The 24,694-nt window shown below is 43.1% G+C and overlaps 1 protein-coding gene across 3 annotated transcripts; it reads left to right on the top strand.

Annotated features, from left to right (window-relative positions):
* The first annotated feature begins 4,399 nt into the window (after positions 1–4,399).
* WNT9B (Wnt family member 9B) lies at positions 4,400–24,306 on the top strand. 3 transcript variants are annotated; one of them, XM_015885422.3, is made up of 4 exons: positions 4,400–4,524; positions 14,847–15,103; positions 19,180–19,445; positions 20,224–24,306. In XM_015885422.3, exons 1-4 carry the CDS (start codon positions 4,433–4,435, stop codon positions 20,698–20,700), a joined length of 1,092 nt encoding a protein of 363 aa, XP_015740908.2. In that variant the 5' UTR covers positions 4,400–4,432; the 3' UTR covers positions 20,701–24,306. The 3 variants fall into 3 exon arrangements, with proteins under 3 accessions (XP_015740908.2, XP_085379872.1, XP_085379873.1); XM_085523747.1 differs by lacking the exon at positions 4,400–4,524 and having other exon boundaries at positions 14,982–15,110; XM_085523746.1 differs by lacking the exons at positions 14,847–15,103; positions 19,180–19,445; positions 20,224–24,306 and adding an exon at positions 7,978–13,661 and having other exon boundaries at positions 4,416–4,524.
* The last annotated feature ends 388 nt before the right edge of the window (positions 24,307–24,694 follow it).

The following is a 24,694-nucleotide window of genomic DNA, read 5'->3' as shown; positions in this document are numbered from 1 at the left end:
CTCTATGGAAGCTGAGTTTGGAGGGTCTTATTAGGAGTGAATACTCCTCAAGTAGGACTGAATGGCCTCTCCTCTCCTCTCCTCTACTCTGTTCTCAAGGACTGCCTTGACTCTGCTGTCCTCTCTGATTTTGAGGAATCATAAAGAAGCTCAAGCTCTGCTGACGCCTTGTTTTTGGCACTGCATGCTTCATTTTGGACTTCAGTATCACCAGCCATCCTGGCTGGCCCAACATACCACTTAATTTTGGACAAACAACACCCAATTTTCCCAATTTTCTGTTTAGTTTTTTCAACTTGGGTTCACGTCCAGCAGGGACGTTGTGCAAAAGCAGATTCCTTGGGAAAAGTAAAAGAACAGAACGTGCAGCAGAGACATTTCCCCTTGATGCCAAGAATTTGCAGCTCGGGGACTTCTTCAGCCCAAGGTGGTGTTAACGGTTTTAGTGACAGTGTTTGTTCTCCTCCATAAACCTATATGGTTTCCCCTTAAACCACAAGCAAAATTCTTTGCTTTGATGACATGGTGTCCATCAGTCCCACAGCTCCTGGTGACAGTGTATTGGTTGTGTGAAGAATTGCATCCAGTCTCTTCTTTCCCTTTCCCTTTTCCTTTTTTTTTTTTTTTCATTTTTTTTTTCATTTTCATTTTTTTCCTCTTATTTTCCCTTTTCCCTTTTCATTTTCCTCCTCCTTACCTCTTCCTTTTCCATTTTCCTTTTTCATTTTTCCTTTTCTTTTTCCCTTTTTTCTTTCCCTTTCCTTTTTCCTTTTCCTTTTTTTCCTTGTCCTTGTCCTTTTTTTTTTTTTCTTTTCCTTTTGCCTTTTCATTTTCCTCTTCTTTCACCTCTTCCTTTTCCTTTCCTTTGCCTTCTCAGTAACTTCTTCTACAAATGCCCTTACCTGTCTTTTATCAGCCTTGCTGTAATTCTCCCAATCTTTCCTCATTCTATCACATCACTATTTGAGATGGAAGTAGGAGGTGGTGTGTGCATGGAACTGGTCTTGAAGCACCATGAAATCAGTCAGACTGAACACAAATGTTACAGTTTCTTGCCATTCTTGCTTTCATGAGCTAAGGAAGAGCAAAAGCCATACAGATAAGCCCAGATAAATGATCATCTGAGTGGTAGTAAAGGCATACAGCAATGCTTATTCAAGAAGTATAGAAGCAGTCAGGGCCCTAGAATATTATCTGCAGTGGGATGAGGGTTCAGTCACTCATTATGGCCATCATGGTGAACAGAACACCAGGAATTAAAGCTGGAGTCCAAGACAGGAAGCATATCCGGAATACACACTGCTCTGCTCTCCCCACTGACCTCAGAGACCCAGCAGAGACACTGGAAAAAATGAAGACAATCAAAGGTAATGATTTATGCCATTACTAAAGGAGGGCCAGAACTCTTCAGCTGGAAGACCTCTTGATCATGCCAGGGTCTGATAGACTAATTTACAGTTTAGATGAAGATTAGCATGGGTTTTTCAAAGCCCACATTAAAAAAAAGTGTGAACGCTTTGCCAATACATGTGATCAGGTTCTGAAGATGAGAAATTCCTGTGAAACCAAATTACAACACTAAAAGATACTGAGGCACAATTTTTCTTTGGTTTTCATTTATCCCATTAAAATCAACTGGCAGCTGAAAATCGATTAAAAGCTCCTTGAAACTTTATGGATGAAAAAGTTACATGAATTGTGGGTATTAAGTAAGTATTAACATAGAAGCTTGCTCAGAGTATTTAAAAAAGCAATGAAGTGAGCAATAAGCAGTTGGCTGGGTTGACTAAAACTATTTGTTTCAGAAAAAATATGGCCACTGTGCCCTGAATCTGCTTTCAAAACCATGTAGATCAAACCCACCACCATGTTCTCCTCCAGGTCTACCCAGTAGTTCCTAACAAAACTTTCTCTGCTTCAGTAAACTTTGTTCTCACTTTATTCTCCTTCAAGCCCAGCTCTCCTCAATGACAAACCCAAACCTGTGGTTTTATGGCCACAACTCCAACATAACATTATAATGCTGCCCCTCCACTCGCCTTATGTTCCCCATCTCCTCCCATGGTGGATATATACCATTTGAAATTACACCCTTCACGCCAACCAGAAGGCAAATTATCTTCTGCCTACCCTAATTCTCCCAACATAAGCAGATACTTTCTAAAATGTAAAAATCTGGCCATGGTTGTGGCCTCCAAACTGTATGGGAAGATGTGCTCTTCATATTAGAGACACTTTTCAGGAGGGACTAGAGATACCTTTGTGTCCTCCTCCTCATCACTGCTTGTCTATCTCTCATCTGAATCTTCTCTAGTTCTCTTCATTCTTCCTCAGCAGCTGCCTGTAGAGTTGTATAGTCTTATGAGGATCTATGGCTCGTCTGTCCCTAGTCAAGGCCTTGTAACACACCCGGGGAGCTGTCCAAAGGCCTTGGACAGTGCAGTACTGGATTCCAAGAACTGGGATTATTGTGCTTGAAAGCATCCAAGTTCAGAGAGCAACTCCCAGCTCAGGAGGACTACATACTACCAAAGGCTTCACTGAAGCCTTCTTTGCCAGAAACATCAAGTGTTGATCTCTATGCTGGTGACCACTGGCATTCTCTGTGTATTTCCAGCATCAGATCTTGAGACAGATGCCTGCCTTCTTCCTGACCATGGTCTGGTGGTGTGTGACTGGGGGTATCTCTGTGCAGTGACTGAAGATTCTGTCTGAAAAATGCCAAATTGAATTCTCCAATGTGCTCTGAGCAAATATTAATATCCACGCTTCCTTGATGCCCAAGTATTTAACAGCAAGAAGTGAGTCAGTAAATGACAGAGCTATAAAAAATACCTACCTACATCTACCCCAGTAATTCTCATACAATTTAATACAATTAGGCAAAAAATAGCATCAGAAAACATTATTTGGTGAAAAGTAGCATCAGACAATGTTCTCTTACAAACACCCCTAAAAAACCAAATCAGTGAGTCTCCATGTTGCATTCAGAGAGGGATGGACAATACTGAACTGATGCTCTTTGAATATTTCTGCTACAAGATTAAGATTGCAGCAGAGCAGGTGTGAAGGCAAGCCTCTCGTGTCCCAGGGATACAGAGGAGAAGGTGCTGGGAGCTTTGTAAGAGGTGAAGACAGTTGGGAGGTTCATATCATTTTCGTAGTCCCCTGAAGCATGGGTCCCTGCTAACATAGGTCCCAGTGGTGTCAGTTGGGTTCTGGAAATTTCTTGGTATGTTCTTCCATGAGTGTGTAATTGCACTTGGGAGTCACCATCTCTGGAAGTGTTCGAGAACCGTGGAGATGTGGAGCTGGGGCACACAGTCAGTGGGCACGGTGGGTATGGATTGGAATTGGGTTTTTTCCAACCTTAATGATTGTATGATTCTATGACTGGGAGGATGAGGCTGGGCATTAAACAATTCTTCCCCAGGAGGGTTGTGTAGCCTTAAGCAAGGGTCCAGAGAACATTCAAAATCTCCATCTTCAGGAGTTTTCTGGACAAAGTTATAGCCATCCTTATCTGAATTTGATAACAACCTGTTTTGGGACAGGAGATTGGTCTAGAGACCTGTAAAGGATCCTTTGCACCATCATTTCTCTGGGAAGTCCATGCAATGCATGATTGGTCAGACATGCTTACTGCAGTATGCTCCATGAATTGATATCTGTGGACACTAGTGCTCTTGGTGGTAAGACCAAATGGGAACAGGGTGTGGGGTGAAGACTGGGTGCCTGGACACAGTTATTTCCTTTCTGTCTTTTCCTTGATACATCAGTTTGCAAAGCTAACTGTAAGGCTTGGAAGCAGGATGGTCCTCCTGCATCCACTGTTATTATGCATGGCACTGACATGTATCCTCAAGCCCAGTATGGAGACAACCCACACCCTGCGTGCTCCATGAGGCCTGTGGACGCCCCATCCCTGGAGATGTTCAAGGCCAAGTTGGATGCAGCAGCCTTAACTGGTGGGTTGGAGGGGAGCTGGAGCAGGGGGGTTGGTGCCTGGTGATCCTCAAGGCCCCTCCAACTCAAAGGCTCTGTGATTCCACGGATCTGTGATCTGTAAGGTCCCTTCCAACACAACCCCACCTCGATTCCATGGTTCTATGATCTGTAAGGTCCCTTCAAAACCGACCACCCCACGATTCTGTTATTTTTCTTGGGGTCGGCAGCACCCATTGGGACCCAGCTGTCCGAGGACTCCCAGCCCCACGGAACCCACAGGGATCGACGGGCCCCCTTGGAGCACTGAGGGTGCCCGGCGCCGTCCTGCTCTCTGTGCCCGGGGGCTGTGGGACGGGACGGGACGGGACGGGACGGGACGGGACGGGACGGGACGGGACGGGACGGGACGCATGAGGGGCCGCCCCGCCTCCCGCTTAAAGAGCCTCGGCGCCAGGCGGCCGCGCATCGAGCTGCTCCCGGCACCATGCGAGCTGCCGTCTGCCGCCTCTTCCTCCTTCTCCTCCTCCTCCTCCTCCTATTGCTGCTGCCACCGCCACCCGCCGCCGCCTACTTCGGGTCAGCGCTGCGGGAATTGCGGGGAGGGAGCGCTGCGGGGATGCGCGTAAGATGCGCGGGGAGTGCACCTGCGGGTCCGGCACTGCGGGGTCTACCTGGGGAGAGGTGGGACGGAGGGGCTCGGTGCCCCCGCAGGAGGGGTTGGGGTGGAGGGAGGGAGAATGAACTGGAGAGAAACTGGGTGGAAGATGCTGTTAGCTGGGTGCAAATGGGACGAGAACAGAGTTTCTTGAACTCTGCTTTGTTTCTGCTCTGGTCTTAAAATGAGCTCTGGATCGTTACTGGATATAATGCCTCTTCAAACTGCTGTCCTGGGGGGAATAAGATGGGAGAAGAGGATGGCAGGGAGAACTGGGGGGGGGCAGTGTGAGGGATGTGCTGACACTACGGGGTGCCAGGGTGGTGTGGTCTGGTGGAGAAGGATCTCCCTGGGCACAGAAATAAACTTCAGCTCTGAGAACTGCATGGATTCACGTGGTCCTCCAAAGGCACATCTCCCTAATCCACATGCATCTACTGGTGTGGCACTGCTTACCTGTGGTTGCCATTCCATTTCTATTTCAAAGATTATTCAGAATATCTGATTATAAATTTATTAATTGTATCATTTGGCTTATCTCATATCTGAAAGCCTTTTGGGAGCAGAAGTCTGTCTTTCTTGGTTACTTCATGAAGGTGTTTGGTTGGGTTTGGCTTTCCAGCTAAAGGGGCACATGCATAAGACCATTCCCTTTGGAAGTGAACATATTGGTATTTCTCTTTCAGATAACTGATACAGAGCAGCTCCCATTGCTCCAGTTGGACTTGTTTCTTAGACCAATCTGAGTGATTCTTCACTCTATCACAGTGGTCTGTTTGGTGTGAGCTGCTTCTTGGTCATAAGAAAGCTGAGTGTGCTGCCTTTTGACTGTGCATATATCAGGATCTAAGGCTGGAGTTTCTTTTTTCTTTTCTTTTTTTTTTTAATGGTTTTTATTTTATTTTATTTTATTTATTATATATTTTTTTTTAGTGTTTTGGAACAAGTATGTCTGGCAAGTTTTAACCTTTTCATTTTATATTGAATTTCAAAAAAGGAATACAAGAAAGTCAAATCCATAAACTCAGTGAGTGTTGATGATGGTTAATTATGAGATACATGGGTGCTTTCAGATAGAAAGTCAGCAGTTAAGGGGGGAACTTGAACATCTTGGAAGTCCTGGTGTGAGTATCTGTGTGACTCAGCCTGGGACAGGAATATCTCATGTCCAAACTAGTACTGAATTGGAGGGACCCTTACACCCTGGTTCAGGGTTAGGGTTAACTTTGCAGAGTATTAGAAATGTAGGGATATGAGCCGAATCCTTGCTTTCCAAACATTGAGTGAGAAAAGCCTTATAAAGATGTAATGTGAAGGAGGCATTTGGGTGGCTGTCCACAGAGACAGGACTTGAATCCTTTTGTGAGTTGGTACCAGTGAAGAAAACACCAAATTTGGTCCATCAGGACAAAAGTAAGGCAAGTATAGAGGGATCCAGCAAAAATAACCAAAGGCTCCAGGGAAAGATGTGGATCACCTATTGGGTAGCAGTTGTCCTCTTCCTAGAACTAAGAGCAGAATTCAGAAGAGATCCAGCTCAGGTAGGATGTTGCTGGGTCAGCAGAGCAGCAAATGTGATTAAAGTCTTTGCCTGGGGAGGGAGATACACAAGAAGCATGTCTTGCTCATTGGCCAGTGTGGCTCATGCTCCGTGGGCAGCCAGATCCACTGGAGTAGTTCTTTAACACTCAACCTGAAATACCTGTGGTAGGTACAGAGGCGCCAGGCTGCCCAGAGTCCCACATTATGTGTTGCCTTATTTTGCAGCTGCTCTTAATTCAGCTCTCTGTGACTGACAATGCAGAGTGGGTGGGGGACTGCAAATGCATTGCAGGAGGTCTGCTATGAAAGTCATGGCCCACATCATAAAATGGTGGATGCTGGCAGTACAGCAGTAAAGGCTGAGCTTTCTCACTGATATTTCATTACATTTTGTTGCCATATGAGGGATGGTAGGAGAGGAGAAGTCTGAACAAGTGGTATCCAATATGGAAGTGTGTATGAAGCAAAGGTGTGGAATTTAATTCCTCCACTAGGAAAAAAAGTGCAGCACTGACATACATTAAAAAAATACTGCTTTGTAGCTGAGAATTTGCATTACCAAATGATGTTCTTATGCGCTTTGTATCTTCTGAAGCTTACATGGAAGTAAGTAGGAAGCATTACTTTTGAAGCAACCTCCATAGGTGTTAGGGCTTTTCATGGGTATTTTCTGGACTTGATTTATTGGCTTCTCTTTGGGCACTATCTCAGGGTGCCATATTTTCTAGAAAGTCATCCTGCTCAGAGCTGAGTGTCTTATGTTGGCTGTGGCCACTCCAGAGTCAGACTGAAAATCAGATCTCCTGTGTAGTGATGGATGTGGCTGCTGGTTTGGGTTGGACTGTCTGTAGAAGGAGCTACATAAAGCTTGTCTTGCTTCTGAAAGGTTGAAAAGTCTATTCCACTGAGCTGCTAGGAAGAGAGGAGAACTGAGGACCCACAGTACACCTTAGTGGCCTTGATTTGATCTGTCATCATTCAGTATTCTCTTTGCCTTGCCTGAATGCTTGTTGCAGCAATCTATGAGGTGTGTGTATTTCTGTGCAACATGAAAGGCTGGCGAAATCAGATATGGAATACAGTTGTGCCTCCCTTTGATTTCTCTCCTTTCTTGGGATAGAAAGAAAAGGCATATTTTAAAGGTTTTTAAGACCTTTCAGATCCAGGGGACATTAGGCATTGCACAGGAACAGACCCTCATTAAAAGACTCTTAAGCAGCTGGAATGTGGCTGGAAGGAGATTAAAGGAAAACGATGAATTTAGCAAAGTGCTTAGACAGAAAAGTAGGAAGAAATAAAAGTTTGAGGTCCTTATTGTTTTTCCAGATTGCTAGCAGGTGTGCATTAATTCAAAGATTTTACTTTTTTGGTGTGTGATCTATAGATAATAAACTCTAAATCACCTAAAAGTGACATGCGGTTTGCCCAACTGCAGTATCAACTGTGTGACCTTGGGAAACTCCAGTTTCTCTACCCACTTCCCTAAACTGAAAGTTATGTGAGATTAGTTTTGAAAGTTGCATGTATGCACCAATCCTATGGAATGAAGATCTGTCTCAGTAGTGAGAAGCAGAAAAGACCTTGATTCTATGCAAGCACTGGTCAGAAAAAAATAAAACACTGTTGTATTATCAATTTCATCACAAATCATCACATCACCATATGAGCTACTGTGTCTAAGCCAAAACCAGTACAGTGGTGCCATCGTGCAGTTGATGTGCAACATTCAGATTGCTTTGACAATGAAATCAACTTCTTGAAAGGTTGTTTTTTGGCTCCTCTTATTATCCTCTTTGAGATTTTCATTAATATTAACATTTAACATCCTTCAGGATTTGGAGAATGGATCAGGATCATCTTCTTCCAAAACTCATTGGCAGGTCATGGGGTAGCTCTGAGATAATCTCCGTCCATGACTATAGGAACAGCTGTCCTTTGTCAAGCCAAAGGTTCATATAGCTTCACATTCTGATTTCAACTTTTATAACTTGCCAGATGTCATAGTAGTCTGTTGTAATACAAGAAGAATTTTATGGAGCAGCAGCCATGGATCGAGATAAGGAGTTCACAGAGCAGCAACTATGGAGCAGGATAAAACTACATGAGAACTGATTGAACAAACGAACTGAATTGCTTGTTAAATATGATTAATCGGTCGTTGAACTGAGCCTTTTCATTTTAAAAGAAAACGGGGGAAATGTGGAGAGTGTTTATGCAGAATGGCTTCATGAGAAAGGACATGAAGAGATTCCACTAGTTAAATTGTAAAAGAATGAATGTGATTAAAGACAAAGACGGTTTATCCTAGGGACGGTCACGGGCTAAGCAGCTGTGGAGAAATCAGTATGTGAAAAGACAGGGTATGTAGCTAAAGATGAAATATGTATCTAGAAGCAAGGACGGCCTAAGGGAAAAGCAAGTTGTGTAGCAAGGTGTAGACAGAGCTGCAAAGAAAAAGTATCCATAAGACTAACCACAAAGGTCAGATGAAGTAATGTCTAATTCACCAATCCTGAGCTTTACTTTTGCAATATGCATGAACTTATTACTGATTGTATAAATAAGATGCTGTAACACCTAATAAACGAGGCTTGTTGACCATGATAGCATGAGACTTGTCTCCCGCGGTTACTTCCAACAAATGGTGACCCCGACGTGATAAGGAAAAAAAGGGCGCCACGGGTGAAGAACTGCGTTGGGTTCGGGTCCGGATTTCACAGCCCGACGGACGACGAAAGAGCTAAAATTGGAGCTCCGCGTCTCGAGTGACCACACAGGTGGGCTCGACCGACACGTGCTGCCGAAGCCTGGAGGGCTGCAACGGTACCGACGTGAGTAAAAATGGACAGGCAAGCAGCATATAATTTATTTTCCGCTTTTCTTAGGCGGAGACAGTTTAAGGGGGTAGACTTGGAAAAGGAACTCCCTAAGTTATTAGTGTATGGGTATACTAAAGGGTTATTTCAGAATCCGCATTTAGTGCATGATCTTGCTGAGTGGCGTAAATTTGGGGATGCAATTTTTCAGGGAATGATAGATGGGGAGAAAATGGCTAAAAAATGCGGGAAGTGGTGGCGTGTGGTTTATAATGATTTGTTGCAATATCAGGCAGAAAAGGAAGCGGTAGAGAAAGCTAGTGCTGTGCAGGAGAGGAATAAGAATTATAATGAATGGTCAGATTGCCCGGGGCCCCCTGCTGTGTCCACCGTAAAGTTGCCGCCGGCCGCCGAGCCTGCATTGCCGGTGGCTGCGGAGCCGAGTGCCCCGTCTCCGTCTCCCTGCACGTCTGTATCAGACGAGCCGCCTGCATCGACCATGGCGCTACAGCCGGCCCCCTCGACCCCCCTTTGCAATGAGCCGCTCCCTGGGGCACAGAGTGACCTGGCGGAGGCCGTCGCGCGGGAGCGGGGGGGGGCTTGGGCAGCGCTGGCGCGGGCTTGTTTAGAGGCGGGAGACGGTGAGGGGTTGGAAGCGGTGCAACAGATGGTGCTGTCGGTGGGGTATTCGCCTAATGCTGCAGGCGGGACACAGGCTGCTATCAGTGCTTTAGATTGGAAGTTGTTGTCACTATTGCGGTCTATGGTCAGTCAGTTTGGAGTAAAAAGTGAGCCAGTGAGACAGATACTGGATTATATCTGGAGTACTCAGGTTTTGTTGCCATCTGATTGTCGGGCTATAGCTAGGTTGATTTTTTCGCAGCACGAACAACTGCTATTTAATGCTTATTGGGAAGAGATGTGCCAACAGAGAGTTGCGATAGTTAGGCAGCCCGGAGATCCCTTGTATAATGTCACTGTTGAAGAACTTTTAGGGGTGGGTCCTTTCATCCGGACAGAGGCCCAGGCCTTATTAGGACCAGCTAAATGTAGGGAGTCAATGTATCTGGCCAGACAGGCTATGGATAAGATCAAGGCACCAGGTGGGTTGTTGTCTTATATGGGAATCCAGCAGGGAAGAAATGAGGATTTTGGAGCGTTCATAGATAAGGTAGCTGGAGCCATAGAGAAGGCTGGAGTACCAGAGTACATGAGGGAAATAATGCTAGAACATTGTGCACTTCAGAATTGTAATGCTACAGCTCATGGCATTCTAAGTACTTTGAGGAGTAACTGGACAATAGAGGAGGCGTTAGACAGATTATCGAGCGTGCCCACGGGGGCTCAGGCTTTCATAGTTGAGGCTATTAAAGAGCTAGGGTCAGGATTAAAGGCACAGGCTGAGGCTTCTCAGAATCAAGTGTTAGCAGCCCTTGCACCCCTCCAAGCTGCAGTCGCTACAAGCCCACGCTCGCAGAACAGCTCCCTCATGAAATGTTTCCGTTGTGGAAAAACTGGCCACATCCGTCACGAGTGCCAAGCCACTGGGATTTGGCGCAGCAAGTGTCAATCCAACACCCACAACGCTGCTGTATGCTATAGGGAGTCGGGAAACGTGAGAAGCAGCGCACGAAAGAACAGCGGCCGCGCTCCGATACAAGCTGCCGTTCCCAGCCAGCGGCCGCCTGCCCCTTCGCACACGTCGCTCGTCGCGTTGTCGGTCTCTACAGCACCCCCGCCCTCTGCTTCGCCCACGTCGTTCTCTGCACCTCGCCATGCCACCCGTCCCTCGTCCTGCGCGGCTGTGTCTCTGCAGCCCGTGTGTAACGTGGTTAAAGACACGGATGGACTGAAACCAGGGGATTGTTGTGACCCAGGTCCAGTAGATCCAGAAAGCGAATCGGACGCATTTCCTCCTGATGATACTTTGAAGGAAGCAGGAATGACAAATTTCCCTACAGCGTACTGTGATGTCTTAGAGCAATGCAGAGAAGAAACAATATTAAGGGGTGATGCTGACACGATGCAGACCTTTCCTAATCAGGTCCCCTGTTGGGAATCCCTGCCTTATGAGGCAGTGAAGGAGCTAAGGGAGTCAGTGAGAACATACAGAGTTCAGTCAGCCTTTACATACAATCTTTTGGTTACAAACAGTGACACTTACGCTATGACCCCTCACGATTGGAAAACTGCGTTAAGAATGATCCTCTCTCCTATGCAATACACCGTGTTTGTGACAGAATATCAGCTACATAATTTGACTGATACCTCTTTGCCTCAGACTCGGACAAATCCATGTGGCACAGCACCTCTTCAACTGTGTCAGACAAATGTCACTCACATTCCTGAATTTGGCCGTGTAAAATATGCACATGTAACAATAGATATTCATTCTTCTTACATATTTGCCACAGCACATACAGGTGAACACAGTCATGACACCCGTAAACACTGGTTATCTGCTTATGCTGCTATGGGAATCCCACATACTACAAAAACAGATAATGGGCCTGCGTATACCTCTAAGGCCACTCAAACTTTCCTCCAAGAAGGGTGTGTTAAACATACTACAGCCATTGCTCATTCTCCCACTGAACAAGCTATCACTGATCACATTTATCAAACACTGAAATCCATTCTTATTATTAAACAAAAAAGGGGGAATATGGGAGACACATTGCAAGAAATATTATGCAAGGTTTTGCTTGTGCTTGTGATGAAGCTTTTGAATCATGTTCATAGAGATACAGCTTATGTGGATCGTCATTTTGAGGCTTCCCCGGTGCTAAAGGAACAGCCTATGGTTAATGTTTGGAATATGGCCACAGGACTTTGGGACTGTCCCCTATCACTGACAACTTGGGGTCATGAATATGCTCATATTTCCACAGGGACTGGCCCTATGTGGGTTCCAGCATGATATCTTCAGTCTCATCTGAAGGCAGAAAATAGCATCCAGCCTTTATAGTAATTGTGATTGTGTGTTTCTTACTTAGTGGTATTGCTTTGTAACTTGCTGTGTTATAGATAATGTTACTAATAGTTTGACGTAGTGTGTGATTTTCTGTTTTACCAATGCAGTCTCAAGATTTAGAGTTTAAGGCATTAGCTAGGATGTTGTGTGCTTCTTCTATTTTAGTAATAGATCAGATGTGTATTAAACAGGATTTGATGTAATCAATGCTAGAATCTACAGGAATAGATCTTTTAATGTTTTAGTACTGTTTGGTTATGATATTATTAGCCTATTAATTAGCTTTTCTTAATTTGCAAAGACAAAACCTGGAAAGGAATTCTAGACAAAGAGATGACCCTGTATCATATAACGGATACCTATTTTACATCCAATTAATTGGGATCTGAAAATATAACCATGCATCATTTTAGACAAAAGTGCACGCTAATAGAACTAAATTTGATAGTTTATTTTGTTTTCCAAGCAGGTGTTCCACTTGGGCTCTATATCACGCACTGGCCATGCGGATATGGTGTACAACTGGAAGAAATCCTTCAGACCCTGAATGCAGGAGAGAATCTGTGATGGATGAGAGAGGAAATGTGCACCTTGAAGCAGGGGACGCCCTGCTGGCACTACCTGTCGCATCCACCACCAACATGGTTTGCTGTTTCTCAAGGGTCAATAAGTATTAATGCCCCTACTGATACTCTAGTACATTTGTCCTCTAAAATTGGTTCTATTTGACATGCTACTTCATAAAATTGCACAATCATTAATCAATTATTAGCCCGGATAACTCAGTTGGTAGAGCATGGTTATGAACATCTTAAAAGCATTTATTGCACAAATTTTAGTGGTCATTAAAATCAATATATCAGAGTATACAAAAATTGAAGACTTTTACTGATCAGTTACAGATTAACACAATGGAACCCTCACGGATTTATTTTTAGGTTGAAGAAACTTAGGTTGCAGTACAAACATGTTTGTTCTTTTTAGTAGGTTTAACAGTAATGTTGTTGTGTTGTATTTGACTTGTCTCTTTTTTCACTTTTAGAGTATTGTCAATCGAGGTCTTGATTGAGTTATAATAGTTACGTTATTAATATAAGTAGTGTTGTTATTCTATAGGCAGAATCTTGGAATTGTTGTAATACAAGAAGAATTTTATGGAGCAGCAGCCATGGATCGAGATAAGGAGTTCACAGAGCAGCAACTATGGAGCAGGATAAAACTACATGAGAACTGATTGAACAAACGAACTGAATTGCTTGTTAAATATGATTAATCGGTCGTTGAACTGAGCCTTTTCATTTTAAAAGAAAACGGGGGAAATGTGGAGAGTGTTTATGCAGAATGGCTTCATGAGAAAGGACATGAAGAGATTCCACTAGTTAAATTGTAAAAGAATGAATGTGATTAAAGACAAAGACGGTTTATCCTAGGGACGGTCACGGGCTAAGCAGCTGTGGAGAAATCAGTATGTGAAAAGACAGGGTATGTAGCTAAAGATGAAATATGTATCTAGAAGCAAGGACGGCCTAAGGGAAAAGCAAGTTGTGTAGCAAGGTGTAGACAGAGCTGCAAAGAAAAAGTATCCATAAGACTAACCACAAAGGTCAGATGAAGTAATGTCTAATTCACCAATCCTGAGCTTTACTTTTGCAATATGCATGAACTTATTACTGATTGTATAAATAAGATGCTGTAACACCTAATAAACGAGGCTTGTTGACCATGATAGCATGAGACTTGTCTCCCGCGGTTACTTCCAACAGTAGTCGTATCAGGACACTTCTATATGGTTTCTACAAACTTGCCTGGTTCAGTTTTCTCCTGTTTGGTGTAGATCTTCACATCTATTATAAAGCTTTGAAAATCAATTTAAGCAATAAGTTCCACATCAGAACTGTCCTTTTTGTACCATTCCTGGGTAGACTGGATTTATAGCAGGGAGATCTAGACAATGAGCTCAGAAAGAGATGCCTACAGAGTATGTGGAGAACTAAAATACAAGCTGTGGTACTTGATTTACATCCTCCATAGTGAAAGTTATGTCACCCACAAGTGTTTGGTCTTGCTTTAACAGCTGAGACTGTAGTGTTAGAAATGTCTGTCTTTTGTGGAGCAATGAAGGCCTTCAGTTGGGTCTTCTCCATTGGTTAAAAGTCTTTGCTTGTGAACTGGACCATGGCGGATAATGTCCCCTGGTGATCAGGAGTGGCACTCCAGGTTAATGTTGTGCAAATTTGTCACTCTTCCCAGTTTGTTTGCAGCCTTAAAATCTTGCATTGATGTAAAATAATGTTATTAAACATCCTAAGGACACTAAGGGAGATGAATTTCCAAATAAAAAGGCCATCTTGCTATGAACAGTGAAACATTTTTTCTCAATATCAATGACATATTTCAGCTAAATCATGTGCAATATAAAGTACATGGTTGGAACTAGATGGTCTATAATGTCTGTTTCAATCCGAGCCAATCTGTGATTCTATGATGCTACAGTCCTAGGACTGAATGATTTGGGTTTCTATGGTTCTATGGTTGATTCTGTATTTCTGTTGTTCTGTGATCCAATGGTTTGGTGATTCTATGATGACAGGATTCTGTGGTTGAAATGTTCTATGATTCTGCCATTCTATGATACTACGATTCTGTAAGCACATGGAGTGCTTGTAAGAGTTGGTGCTTTCAAGGGACATTTTGAAGCACAAATATTTGTTCTAGCTCTTTAGATATTATCAGATGTAAATCTCTGCTTTTCTCTGATATGGAATGGAACCCGTCTTTACTGTTTAACAAACCTATTTATCAGCCAAGTGTGATACATTTCAGCTGGCCCTTCTTTACTTTCTGACAAAAACTGTCCTTGCTCTGGAAAGGTATTTCTCTTCCACAACTCAGTTTTCCTGCTTTCTTTCAGCCTGACTGGGAAAGAAGCCCTGACCCACTTCCCCTCCTTAGGAACCTCGACAAACTCTGCCCAGGGGAAGGCTCACATGAAGCAGTGTGACTTGCTGAAACTGTCCCGCAAGCAGAAGAGACTGTGTCGGCGGGAGCCTGGCTTGGCGGAGACGTTGCGTGATGCCATCCGCCTTGGGATCATGGAATGCCAGTTCCAGTTTCGCAGTGAACGCTGGAACTGCAGCCTGGAGGGACGGACCAGTCTGCTGAAGCGAGGTACAAGGTAGTCTTTGTTTGAAGTATCAATCTCACTTGGTGCTGGATCACCTGGAATTTGCATCCCACTGCCAGTAAGGGTCATCAGGGTGGTCATCAAAGTGCAGAGGTCATAGAATTGTGGAATCATAGAACTCCTAAGATTCACTAAGGTCACCATATCCAACCATCATCCCATCCCCACCATGCCCACTCTTAGAATCATTAATATTTGAAAAGACTTCTAAGATCATCCAGTCCAGCTGTCAACCTACTGCCAACATTGCCTACTAAGACTGTCTGCTTTGTTTAGGAAAGGGAGCTGGGAATAAGAGTGCCATTTGGCCTCCTGTCCTCCAGTGTCTTATTCTCATCTTTCCTGTGTGGTTTGTCATGGTTTGGAAAATGGAAGGAAGTTCACACCATTGGTTTATGGATTTTTGGCCAAGAGTTTTCTGTGCTGGCCATCTTTCTTGTCCTGCAATCAAGGCTGATGCTTAGAAGTTCAGTGACATTTTAAGACAAGTCTTCATTTCAGCTCTTTGTATCATCTCATGTAAAGTTCAGTTGTTCTCTGATACAGGATTTAATCCCAATTAGCCATTTAAAATAGCTATTTAGCTTTGATGCATTTCATTGCATATTTGCAAATATCTCCTAAGACATTGTCTCATATATTTGGAGATTCCACAAACATTCAGCTGTAGTTGACAGAAAGGTCTCTGGCTTCTTTTTCACAAAGGCTTTAGAGGAAGAAAATGTTCTCTTAGTGATGTCCATGAGGTACACAAGCATAACACAGCAGCTAAAAAAGCCAGCATTAACCTGAATTAAATTAAAATTTTAATTGGCATTGCAATTTAACCATTATAACATTATCAAATGTTATTAAATTAAATATTACATTAAAATTGTGCTAAGCTTCAGCACAAACAAGATCAAATTTTCTTTGTTGCAAGGCAATACAATGAACTTTTTAGCTCATGAATGTCCACAATCATTCTGAGTGACTTTCTGACATGTCTGCCTTCATCAGCCTGAAAGAACTTGAAAACGACAATTGAATAATCCTCATCTTCAAATAGCTGGGAAACATTTAATTATCTGTTGGTGGCATGCCCCAACATTTCCATGGACTCCAGATTGACAAAATAAAATATCACCTGTAATTTAAAACCTGTTTTGGCAGATGGGGATAAGTGTTTGAATACTTTTATTACACCATCTTAAGGATCAGGTGATGATTTAATACAGTAAAGTATGCTATGTATATCCCCCGTGTTAGAGGACAGTTGGATGAAAGCAGTTATTAGCTCTCATTTTTCCTTTAACTTGAAAATAGGTTAATTTCTTTCATAAAAATGAACATTTTCAGCTGACGTTTTTGATCTGTTTCTCACAAATCAGAACTATGTTGCTGTTTGGAAATCATTGCTCAGACAATAACAGTTTTCCTTTCACTTCTTATTTTCTGTAATTCCATACTTTTAGTAACAACAACAAAGTGCATATATACCGAGGACTTTCTGCTTTTATTTTTATTTCGTTGCGCTGTCAGCTTTACTTTCACTTTCTGCTTCACTTGTTGGTTTACACTGACAGTCCTCCTCCCATCGATCCATTTTTTGCTTCATGTTGACCAGGGTAATTTATTTTCTACCAGTGTTTTCAGTGATGTTATGAGGAATCTGGAAATGGTGCAGTGCAGAGAAGTTGTACAATTTCCATCCTTGGAGGTTTTTGGAACTCAGAACGCTGAGCAACTTGACCTTGGAGTTACTCTGCTTTAGGCAAGATGTTGGGCTGCAGAACTTGAGAAGACTTCCCTTTCTGAATCTTACTACTGTTCTACATCCCTCTGCTCTACAGTTTGTGTTTGTTGGGCAGAGAGATGTCTCTTCCACTTGCTCTGAAATGAGTCATAGGATCATTGAAGTTGGAAAAGACCTCTAAGATCATCCAGTCCCACCATCCACCTACCACCAGAACTGCCCTCTAAACCAAGTCTCTTAAGTACTACATCTACCCTTTCTTTGAACACCTCCAGGGATGCTGATCCCCACACCTCCCTGGGCAGCGTGGTCCAGTGCATCACCACTCTTTCTGAGCAGATGTTACCTAATATGCAACCTCAGTCAACTCTTGTGCAACTTGAGGCTCTTACCTCTCATCCTATCACTAGGATAGTGCTCACACTGTCTTTACTGTAACACTGAAAAGTCTTTGACCTTGAGCATTTTGCCTTTGACAGAACCACCACACAGCTCAACTCCTCCTATTACAGTTTTCATTGTGGTCTAAATCACACCATGCCACATAGCAGTGCATTACCATCACAGCAGAGGTTATTCTGTAGCTGTAGGCTGGTGAGGAAGAGGAATAATTCAAGAGGAATCAGAAGATGACAGTCTAGGGGGAATCACTGTGTGCTTTTCAGGCAAGAGTTTGACAATTTGGAGACACTGAACCTCTGCCATAAAAAGAGATAGGAGGAGGAGAGGAAGGACGTGATTTGGAAGTATGCTCGTTATCTTGCTGTCTGCAATGGTCTGACCACAAGCAATGGTCTCTGATTTCAAGTGGGTTGATATCTGGCCAGCAGTTACGTGGAATGCCGCAGAAGGAACCAAACTATCACCAGTCAGAAATAGCAGAAGCAGTGTGGTGTTCCACAAAGTCAGATTTAGCAGAGTGTGTGGGGCTGAGTGGTACTGCTAGCTTTATATGGTATGGGAAAGCGTTTCTGAAATGCAATCCACTCTGCTGGTATCAGTAGTCAGATAGGATACAGGGAATCTGGTAAGGATTTGGGGATCTGGTAAGAATTTGGGGATCTGCTACTGAAATTTTTTGTCAAATTTAGGATCTCACGTGTGGGCATCATGTCACTGTTCATAATATGCACTGACTACATTCCATATGTTTTTCCATAACTTTGAATGGATTTGGAGATATATTTTTATTATTCTTTTAGTCCCCTCTGACATGAGATAGAACATTGTCAACCAGAAAGTCTCGCTGGTGGTTGCTTGTTCCAAATAGCTAAAATGGAGAGACAGGAAGAAGATTATTGATTGGCCTCATTGGCTTCCTCAACATTTTTTCATTTTTCATCCATATCCAGACTTACTGCTAAATATTTCACATAAAATTTTGGAATTCCAACAATTGCAAATGAAGTTTGCTTTGAGGTTGCAGACACAGCCTCTGTACAATCAGTTATTTTTTCCTTCTTCTTGCTGATGAGTTATTTGTCCTCTTCTGTTATCACATTTATGGTGGCTTCACCTGGATCTCAGCAGTCAGTGGTCCAATCTGTTATTAGAACTGGATGAGAACTCCTTGAGGGAGTAGAATCATAGAATCATAGAATCATAGAATCATAGCGGCTGGAAGGGATCTTTGGAGATCACTGAGTTCAGCTCCCCTGCTAGATGAATAGAATGGTGGAAGGATTTGAGGCTGGGCTGGATGGATTCCACATGTACCTTCCAACCACTGCTCAAAGCAGGACTAACTGCAAGACTGGACTGGATCTCTGTGGTTCTCTCTTTCATTTTTTAGGGAAACAGATTTGTTTCCTTCTTTTGCAGAAGGAAAATTGGAATTTTCCATTGTGTAATATGTCTTTCCCTCCATGATAGGTACAGATGTATTTTTCCTAAACCAAAATTTAGCTTGGTTTAAAAAGCAGAATATTTTCAGAAAGCACCACCACAGTCACAGGAGGAGACACTTTACAAAGAAGTCAGGAAATCTGAAGAATATGACTTTCCCCAGGGTGTTTTTCCAACATGAAGCCTATCCCAATCAAACCACGTGTGATCTTTTGATACAAAATATTACTATCATATCAACACAGCCCCAACTAAAAACAGTTTGAAATAAGGGGGTCTATTTCTTAAAATATTTTTTGAATCCTTTTTTAGTCTCCACTAAATAGTTCCTAATTTTGAGTCACAATATGGTTTCAGTGACTGCCTTGATTCTTATCAGCTCTCTGCGGTGAGGATGTGGCCAAATAGAGTTTTTGTTTTTCAAAACACATCATTTTGCCTCCCTTGCTCCTACCCTCTCCTAATCCTTCTCTTGTGCAGGTTTTAAGGAAACAGCCTTCCTATATGCAGTGTCTTCTGCAGCTCTCACCCATTCCTTGGCCAGAGCGTGCAGTGCAGGGCGCATGGAGCGCTGCACCTGTGATGATTCTCCAGACCTGGAGAACCGCAAGGCCTGGCAATGGGGCGTGTGTGGGGATAACCTCAAATACAGCACCAAGTTCCTGAAAAAGTTCCTCGGTCAGAAGAGGATTGGAAAAGATCTGCGGGCCAAGGTGGACATCCACAACACCAATGTGGGCATTAAGGTGAGATCTAGAAGAAAGTTAGGGTTCGGTGCAAGTCTTCCAACCCATCATCTGAGGCTGAGTATTCACTGCTGTTATTGAGAACCCAGACTGGTTTACCCGTGTGTTTTGGACCTTGTGGTACTGACAGTCTCCTAAACTCTGACATGAGGAGTTGCATGTTTGGATCAGGAGAGCAGCACAAGCTGGCACTCTTGAGAGCACTTGTGAGCCACCTGGTGATTTGCAATATATGTATGATTTGCTATGGATCTGGTTATGCCACATTTCTGGGTTAGGGAGACCATTAGGTTGAGCATTTTGACCTTTATGTTACACTGTACTGACTTAACATTTCTTTTTCCATTTATTGAGATCAATTACTCGTTTAATTAGAGCACTGTCTTGGTTTGATTATACTAAGAATGGGAATTAATAATGCTGGAGGTGGTTTTGTGGTTGACTACTGATGCTATTGCACACATCTGCTTAGAGAGGATTTGACTGGCCTCAATATTCAGGCACTCAAACTGTCACTCTTTGGTGAACTCTGTAGTCATTTCTTTGTGTTCTTTTTAGATTCCACTGCATAAAATAGGAATAACACCAGTAAATCCAAAGTAGAATCATAGAATCATTACGGTTGGAAAGACCAGTAAGTCCAACCACCAACCCATGCCTGTGACTGCTTTAGACCATGTCAAAGTACTTACAGCCTTTCTGCACCTGAGGTGATTCTCTATCCAGAACAAGGCTCATGCTCCTGGCAGGTATTGATACCACTTCTCTTCCTCATCAGGCTGTCAAAAATGGACTCAAAACTACATGCAAGTGCCACGGCGTCTCCGGTTCATGTGCTGTTCGGACTTGTTGGAAGCAGCTTTCTCCTTTCCATGAGATTGGACGACTGCTGAAGCTGCGCTATGATGATGCTGTCAAGGTCTTCAGCACCACCAATGATGCTGTGGGACACTCAGAGCTGGCCAGCCCACAGAGGCACAGCCATTCCACCAAGCACCATGCTTCGCCTCGTGCCACCGACTTGGTGTATGTGGAGGATTCCCCCAGTTTCTGCCGTCCCAGCAAATACTCCCTGGGGACTGCTGGGAGAACGTGCTCTCGAGAGGGCAACTGTGACAGCATGTGTTGTGGACGAGGCTACAACACCCAGAGCCACCTCGTTACCTTTTCTTGCCACTGTCAGGTTCAATGGTGCTGCTACGTTGAGTGCCAACAGTGCATGCAGGAAGAAGTGGTCTACAGTTGCAAGCAGTAAATCTGTGCTGGAGGGTTAAGACAAATCCTATAGTACAAGAAAGCAGTATTGAGAGTGGGATGTGATTCTCTAAGATGGCGTAAGGGAGAAGACAAGCACCAAAATGTCCTGTAATCTCAGTGCTGAGATCCCCCAGTCTGGGGACAGGGTGTGAAATGCAGAGGTTTGCCAGGTAAACACATCAGGAAGGAGAGAGTGGAAGTGGTAAGGGGACAGTAGGAACACTGAAGCAGTCAGACTCTCTTGAGCTTGTTACCACATCTGCAGGAGTATTCCCCTCTCCCATCCCTCACTTGCACTTATGGAAATGCATTGGGGTGGTGACACCAAAATACCAGGGGCTTGTACTATGTTGCCTGGAGGAGAGAAGGACTGGAGGGGCAACTAACCAGAGACTGCATGATGATGCACCAAGGCTAATAATTCTGGCAGCAGAAGATCTTACTTACTGTTCTCCAGAAACTGAATCTTTTCTGCTCTGAACACATTGTTGAGTAGCATCATTTTGACGCAAGTCAAATACTACTTTGCAAACAAATGGAGCTCATGTCCATCATCTCCCAGATCTACACTTTGGGCACTGGGCTCCAAGCACATTGTAACCGTGGTTGAACTTTGCTGCACACAGAAAACGTGGAATTGCCTCTGTTAGGAGTGATCTTTTGCAACACGCAGCCTTGCAAGGGATTGTGTTATGGTGGTGGATCCAGGGTGATGGTGCTAATTATGCATCTATTTCATCTGTTTTTTATTTTATTTTATTTTCCCAATCAGAAAGCCTATTTTGCCTTATGTGTTCTGCTCTTTGCCCTTGCACCCAAAGTGTGATCCTGCCCTGTGCAAATGATAGACAAGATTTCTGACAAGGAATTACCAACCACAGAATTGGGGTGTCATAAGAACTTGCAAGTCATGAATGGCAGTGGTAAGTCAGATATATCTGGACAGTGCAGGGATCTGTCATGAGGGAAGGTTGGGTAAACTGACTTGGCAGTGATGAGTGCGTACTCACTTTACCTTGTTGCTCTCTGTCTTTTACAACTATTCCCACTTTCTGCTTTATGAAAGGATGGGAGAGGGCTGACTCAGAGCAGATCAAGCCTCTAACTGGCTCTGTAGATGCCATTAACACCTTCCCATTGGCTACCTACAGAACTCTTAATGGGCCTATTCCTTTTTATCCCTTTTTTTTCTGGCTAAAGTTGTCTTGAACTGAATTAAAGTGTTTATGACAGACATAATGCTACAAATTGGGTTAATTGGCCTTTTTAAATACCCCAGAAATTAATATTGAGCATACCACTATTTACATGTTACTCTTAATCCTGTTGGAGTTGAAAACTTCCCACGAGTCTCAGCGTTCTCAATGAACAAGCATAGCAGTGAGCTAAAATTGTTAGGAACAGGAATCATAAGTGAAGGAACAAAGGAACTGACTTTGATCTGCACTGATTCCAGTCTGCCCAGTTGAGAGGATGGTGGTACCATGTCACTGGATTCCACATGGAACATTCTCATATAAAGTGACTGGGACTTGGTGGGTGGAGGCTGGAAGCATTCTTAGGGATTTCATTCTTTGGGAAGAAAGGGGAGAAAACACCATTTTGTCTTCTTGCCTTACTGAAGCTACACTTCCCAGATGGCCAACTGCACAATCCATTCTCCACACCCAGATCTCATAATTTGAAGGCAGATAAGATGCTCCTAAATGCGTTCTTGATGAGCTCAGTCCTTTTTATTGGTCTTTGTAGGGCCCTTGGAGTCCTTTCCATGTACCTAAGTAGTGTGGTCATCTCAAAGTGATTTTTTTTACTCTACTATTCATGTTAAAAAAAGAAAAAAATAATATAAAAGAGAAAACCATACAAGAACAGAAATATATTTGTAAGTCTTTTGGTCTTCTCCAGTGATACAGTCCTGCTGCACTGTAAGCATGTAAGGAAATACTATCACCTTTCATTTTCCTGACAAGAGCATTTCAAATTGGTAGGCTTCTTTCTCCCACCCCAAAGGCATGTCTGGCTTTCACAGAGTGAAAAGTGTTATTTTAGTAATATCTCTTTTCAGGCTCCAAGTGTTGTTATGATTTAAGCTGGAGACGAATGCATTTCAGGGGCATGTTAGGTGTTTTGTATAGCAGACTAAAAAAGAAGACCAGAAAGACAGTAAGATGGTTATTTAGGCAGAGAGGAATATGGTCAGACTAGTAGAACTTACAGCATTGGTTATTTGTGTCTTTTGTGGCTGAAACACTGATGTCAGTGGAAAACAAAGGAGAGGTTTGTGGCAGGAGGACTAGATGCCCATTTTTAGGCAATATCAATGTGGATATGTTGGACTAAGTTGGTCCTTTGGCAGGGTATATTAAATATATTTATGACAGGGACTATCTACTGCATTGCCATACTATGAAAGGATCTTGTTTTTTCACCTATAGCCCCTGTCATATGGACATACATCCTTTTGAAATGGTGTCCCTGAGTCCCTTGTCATTGAAAATGCCTTATCCTTTGAAATGCGTAAGGATTGCCCCTAGTTACAGATGATTTTAGCAGTAATATGTTTTACCATTTGAGTAACAAGCTGTTGTAACCAGCAGTATCTATACAGTGTAGTGTTTTCATCCAGTCTTGCTGTCATTCAGTCACATGGCATAAGATGGAATGGTCCCTTCTCTTGAATGTTGGGTTGACACAATCTGGTAGGGATCTCACATCAAAGTTTGTATTTTAGAGTCAAAGGAAAATAAATAAAGGAAAATGAAAGGTGAATTTGTACCTGGAAGGCACACACAACAAATTGTTGACTAAGAACTGGACAATAAGATATTTCATTGGACAACTAAGTACTGGTTTCTCATGTTGACGTTGATGCTTCCGGGTTGATTTTCAGAAATATGCTTCACACAAGCGAGAACCTTTTGTGTTGACAGGAAGCAAAGCTTGGATTTGTTGGCTGTTCAGCATCTCCCGCTTGAAATGCAGTGAAGAACAAACCCAAACTACATCATCCTGAGCAAAGCTCTTCCGCCACCTCCTGGAGATTTGGGATATGAAGAGTTGGGTTTTCATTTGATGTGCGTGTGAGTTTTTAAATGATGCTGCATGCCTTATGATGTGCTACAACTCCAAGAGCTAAGCTGCCCTGGTTATGTATGTAAAGAAGATACTAGATTGGTAGGATGTAGATACTAAGGGTTCACTGCAAATCTTCTTAGTGGAAAAGCATAAACACATGGCATAAGACTGGAAGGGCAGTTTGCAATACTATAAAGTCCTACAGAAAACAAAACAAAACAAAACAAAATAATCAAGAAAAGGCTGTACTTAAGGGAATTATAATGTTTGACTACCTCAAGATGTACAACTTATGTGATGAGATGTATAGTTGTTATTTATATTTCTTTTGTATCTTCTAGACAAATACTGGTGCTACAAATATTACAGTCCTGCTTGTACCTTGTCCTAATTTTTATGTAATCTGTAAGTAATTTCCTTTTGATTATAATGTGCATATCTGTGTAGCTGGCTCTGTTGTTCAGTGTTGCACTCATGTCTGCTCTGCTGGTGTTCCTGTCAGTCAATAAATACCAGTTGATTTCTAAAAGTGTACATGTCTGTCTTTCAAGGAAAATCACTGGGAAATAGCTTTAAAGAACTCCACTGCTGCATTGGTATACCTTTTTAGTTCTATACCTTTTTAGTTCTATACCTTTTTAGTTCTCCTTTACCTACACCCTCTCCGGAAGATATCTAGAAATTACCATTTCTGCTCACCCACAGGGCTGCCCAGGCTGAGCTCAGGTATGTACATGTTGAAGACTTTAGTTAGCCAGATCCCTTCAGAATTATCTAGTGACTCTTCTTGCCTTTCAGCATGGGCACATGGGAGCTCTGGCTCCAGTAGTGGCTGAGAGTGAGTTTACCAGGAGATCCCTTATATCTTACCTAGTCCTTGGTATAGCATCTGGTCACCACAGCATGGTGTCACCTCA

The sequence above is a fragment of the Coturnix japonica genome, chromosome 24 (genome assembly GCF_054131305.1).
Source record: "Coturnix japonica strain WE chromosome 24, WE-NBRP24, whole genome shotgun sequence".
Classification (NCBI taxonomy): Eukaryota; Metazoa; Chordata; class Aves; order Galliformes; family Phasianidae; genus Coturnix; species Coturnix japonica.
This window is presented reverse-complemented; position numbering and strand designations above follow the sequence as displayed.

Excerpts from the sequence above, each read along its gene's own strand:
- WNT9B (XM_085523746.1), top strand. The coding sequence starts at position 8,987 with ATGGACAGGCAAGCAGCATATAATTTATTTTCCGCTTTTCTTAGGCGG.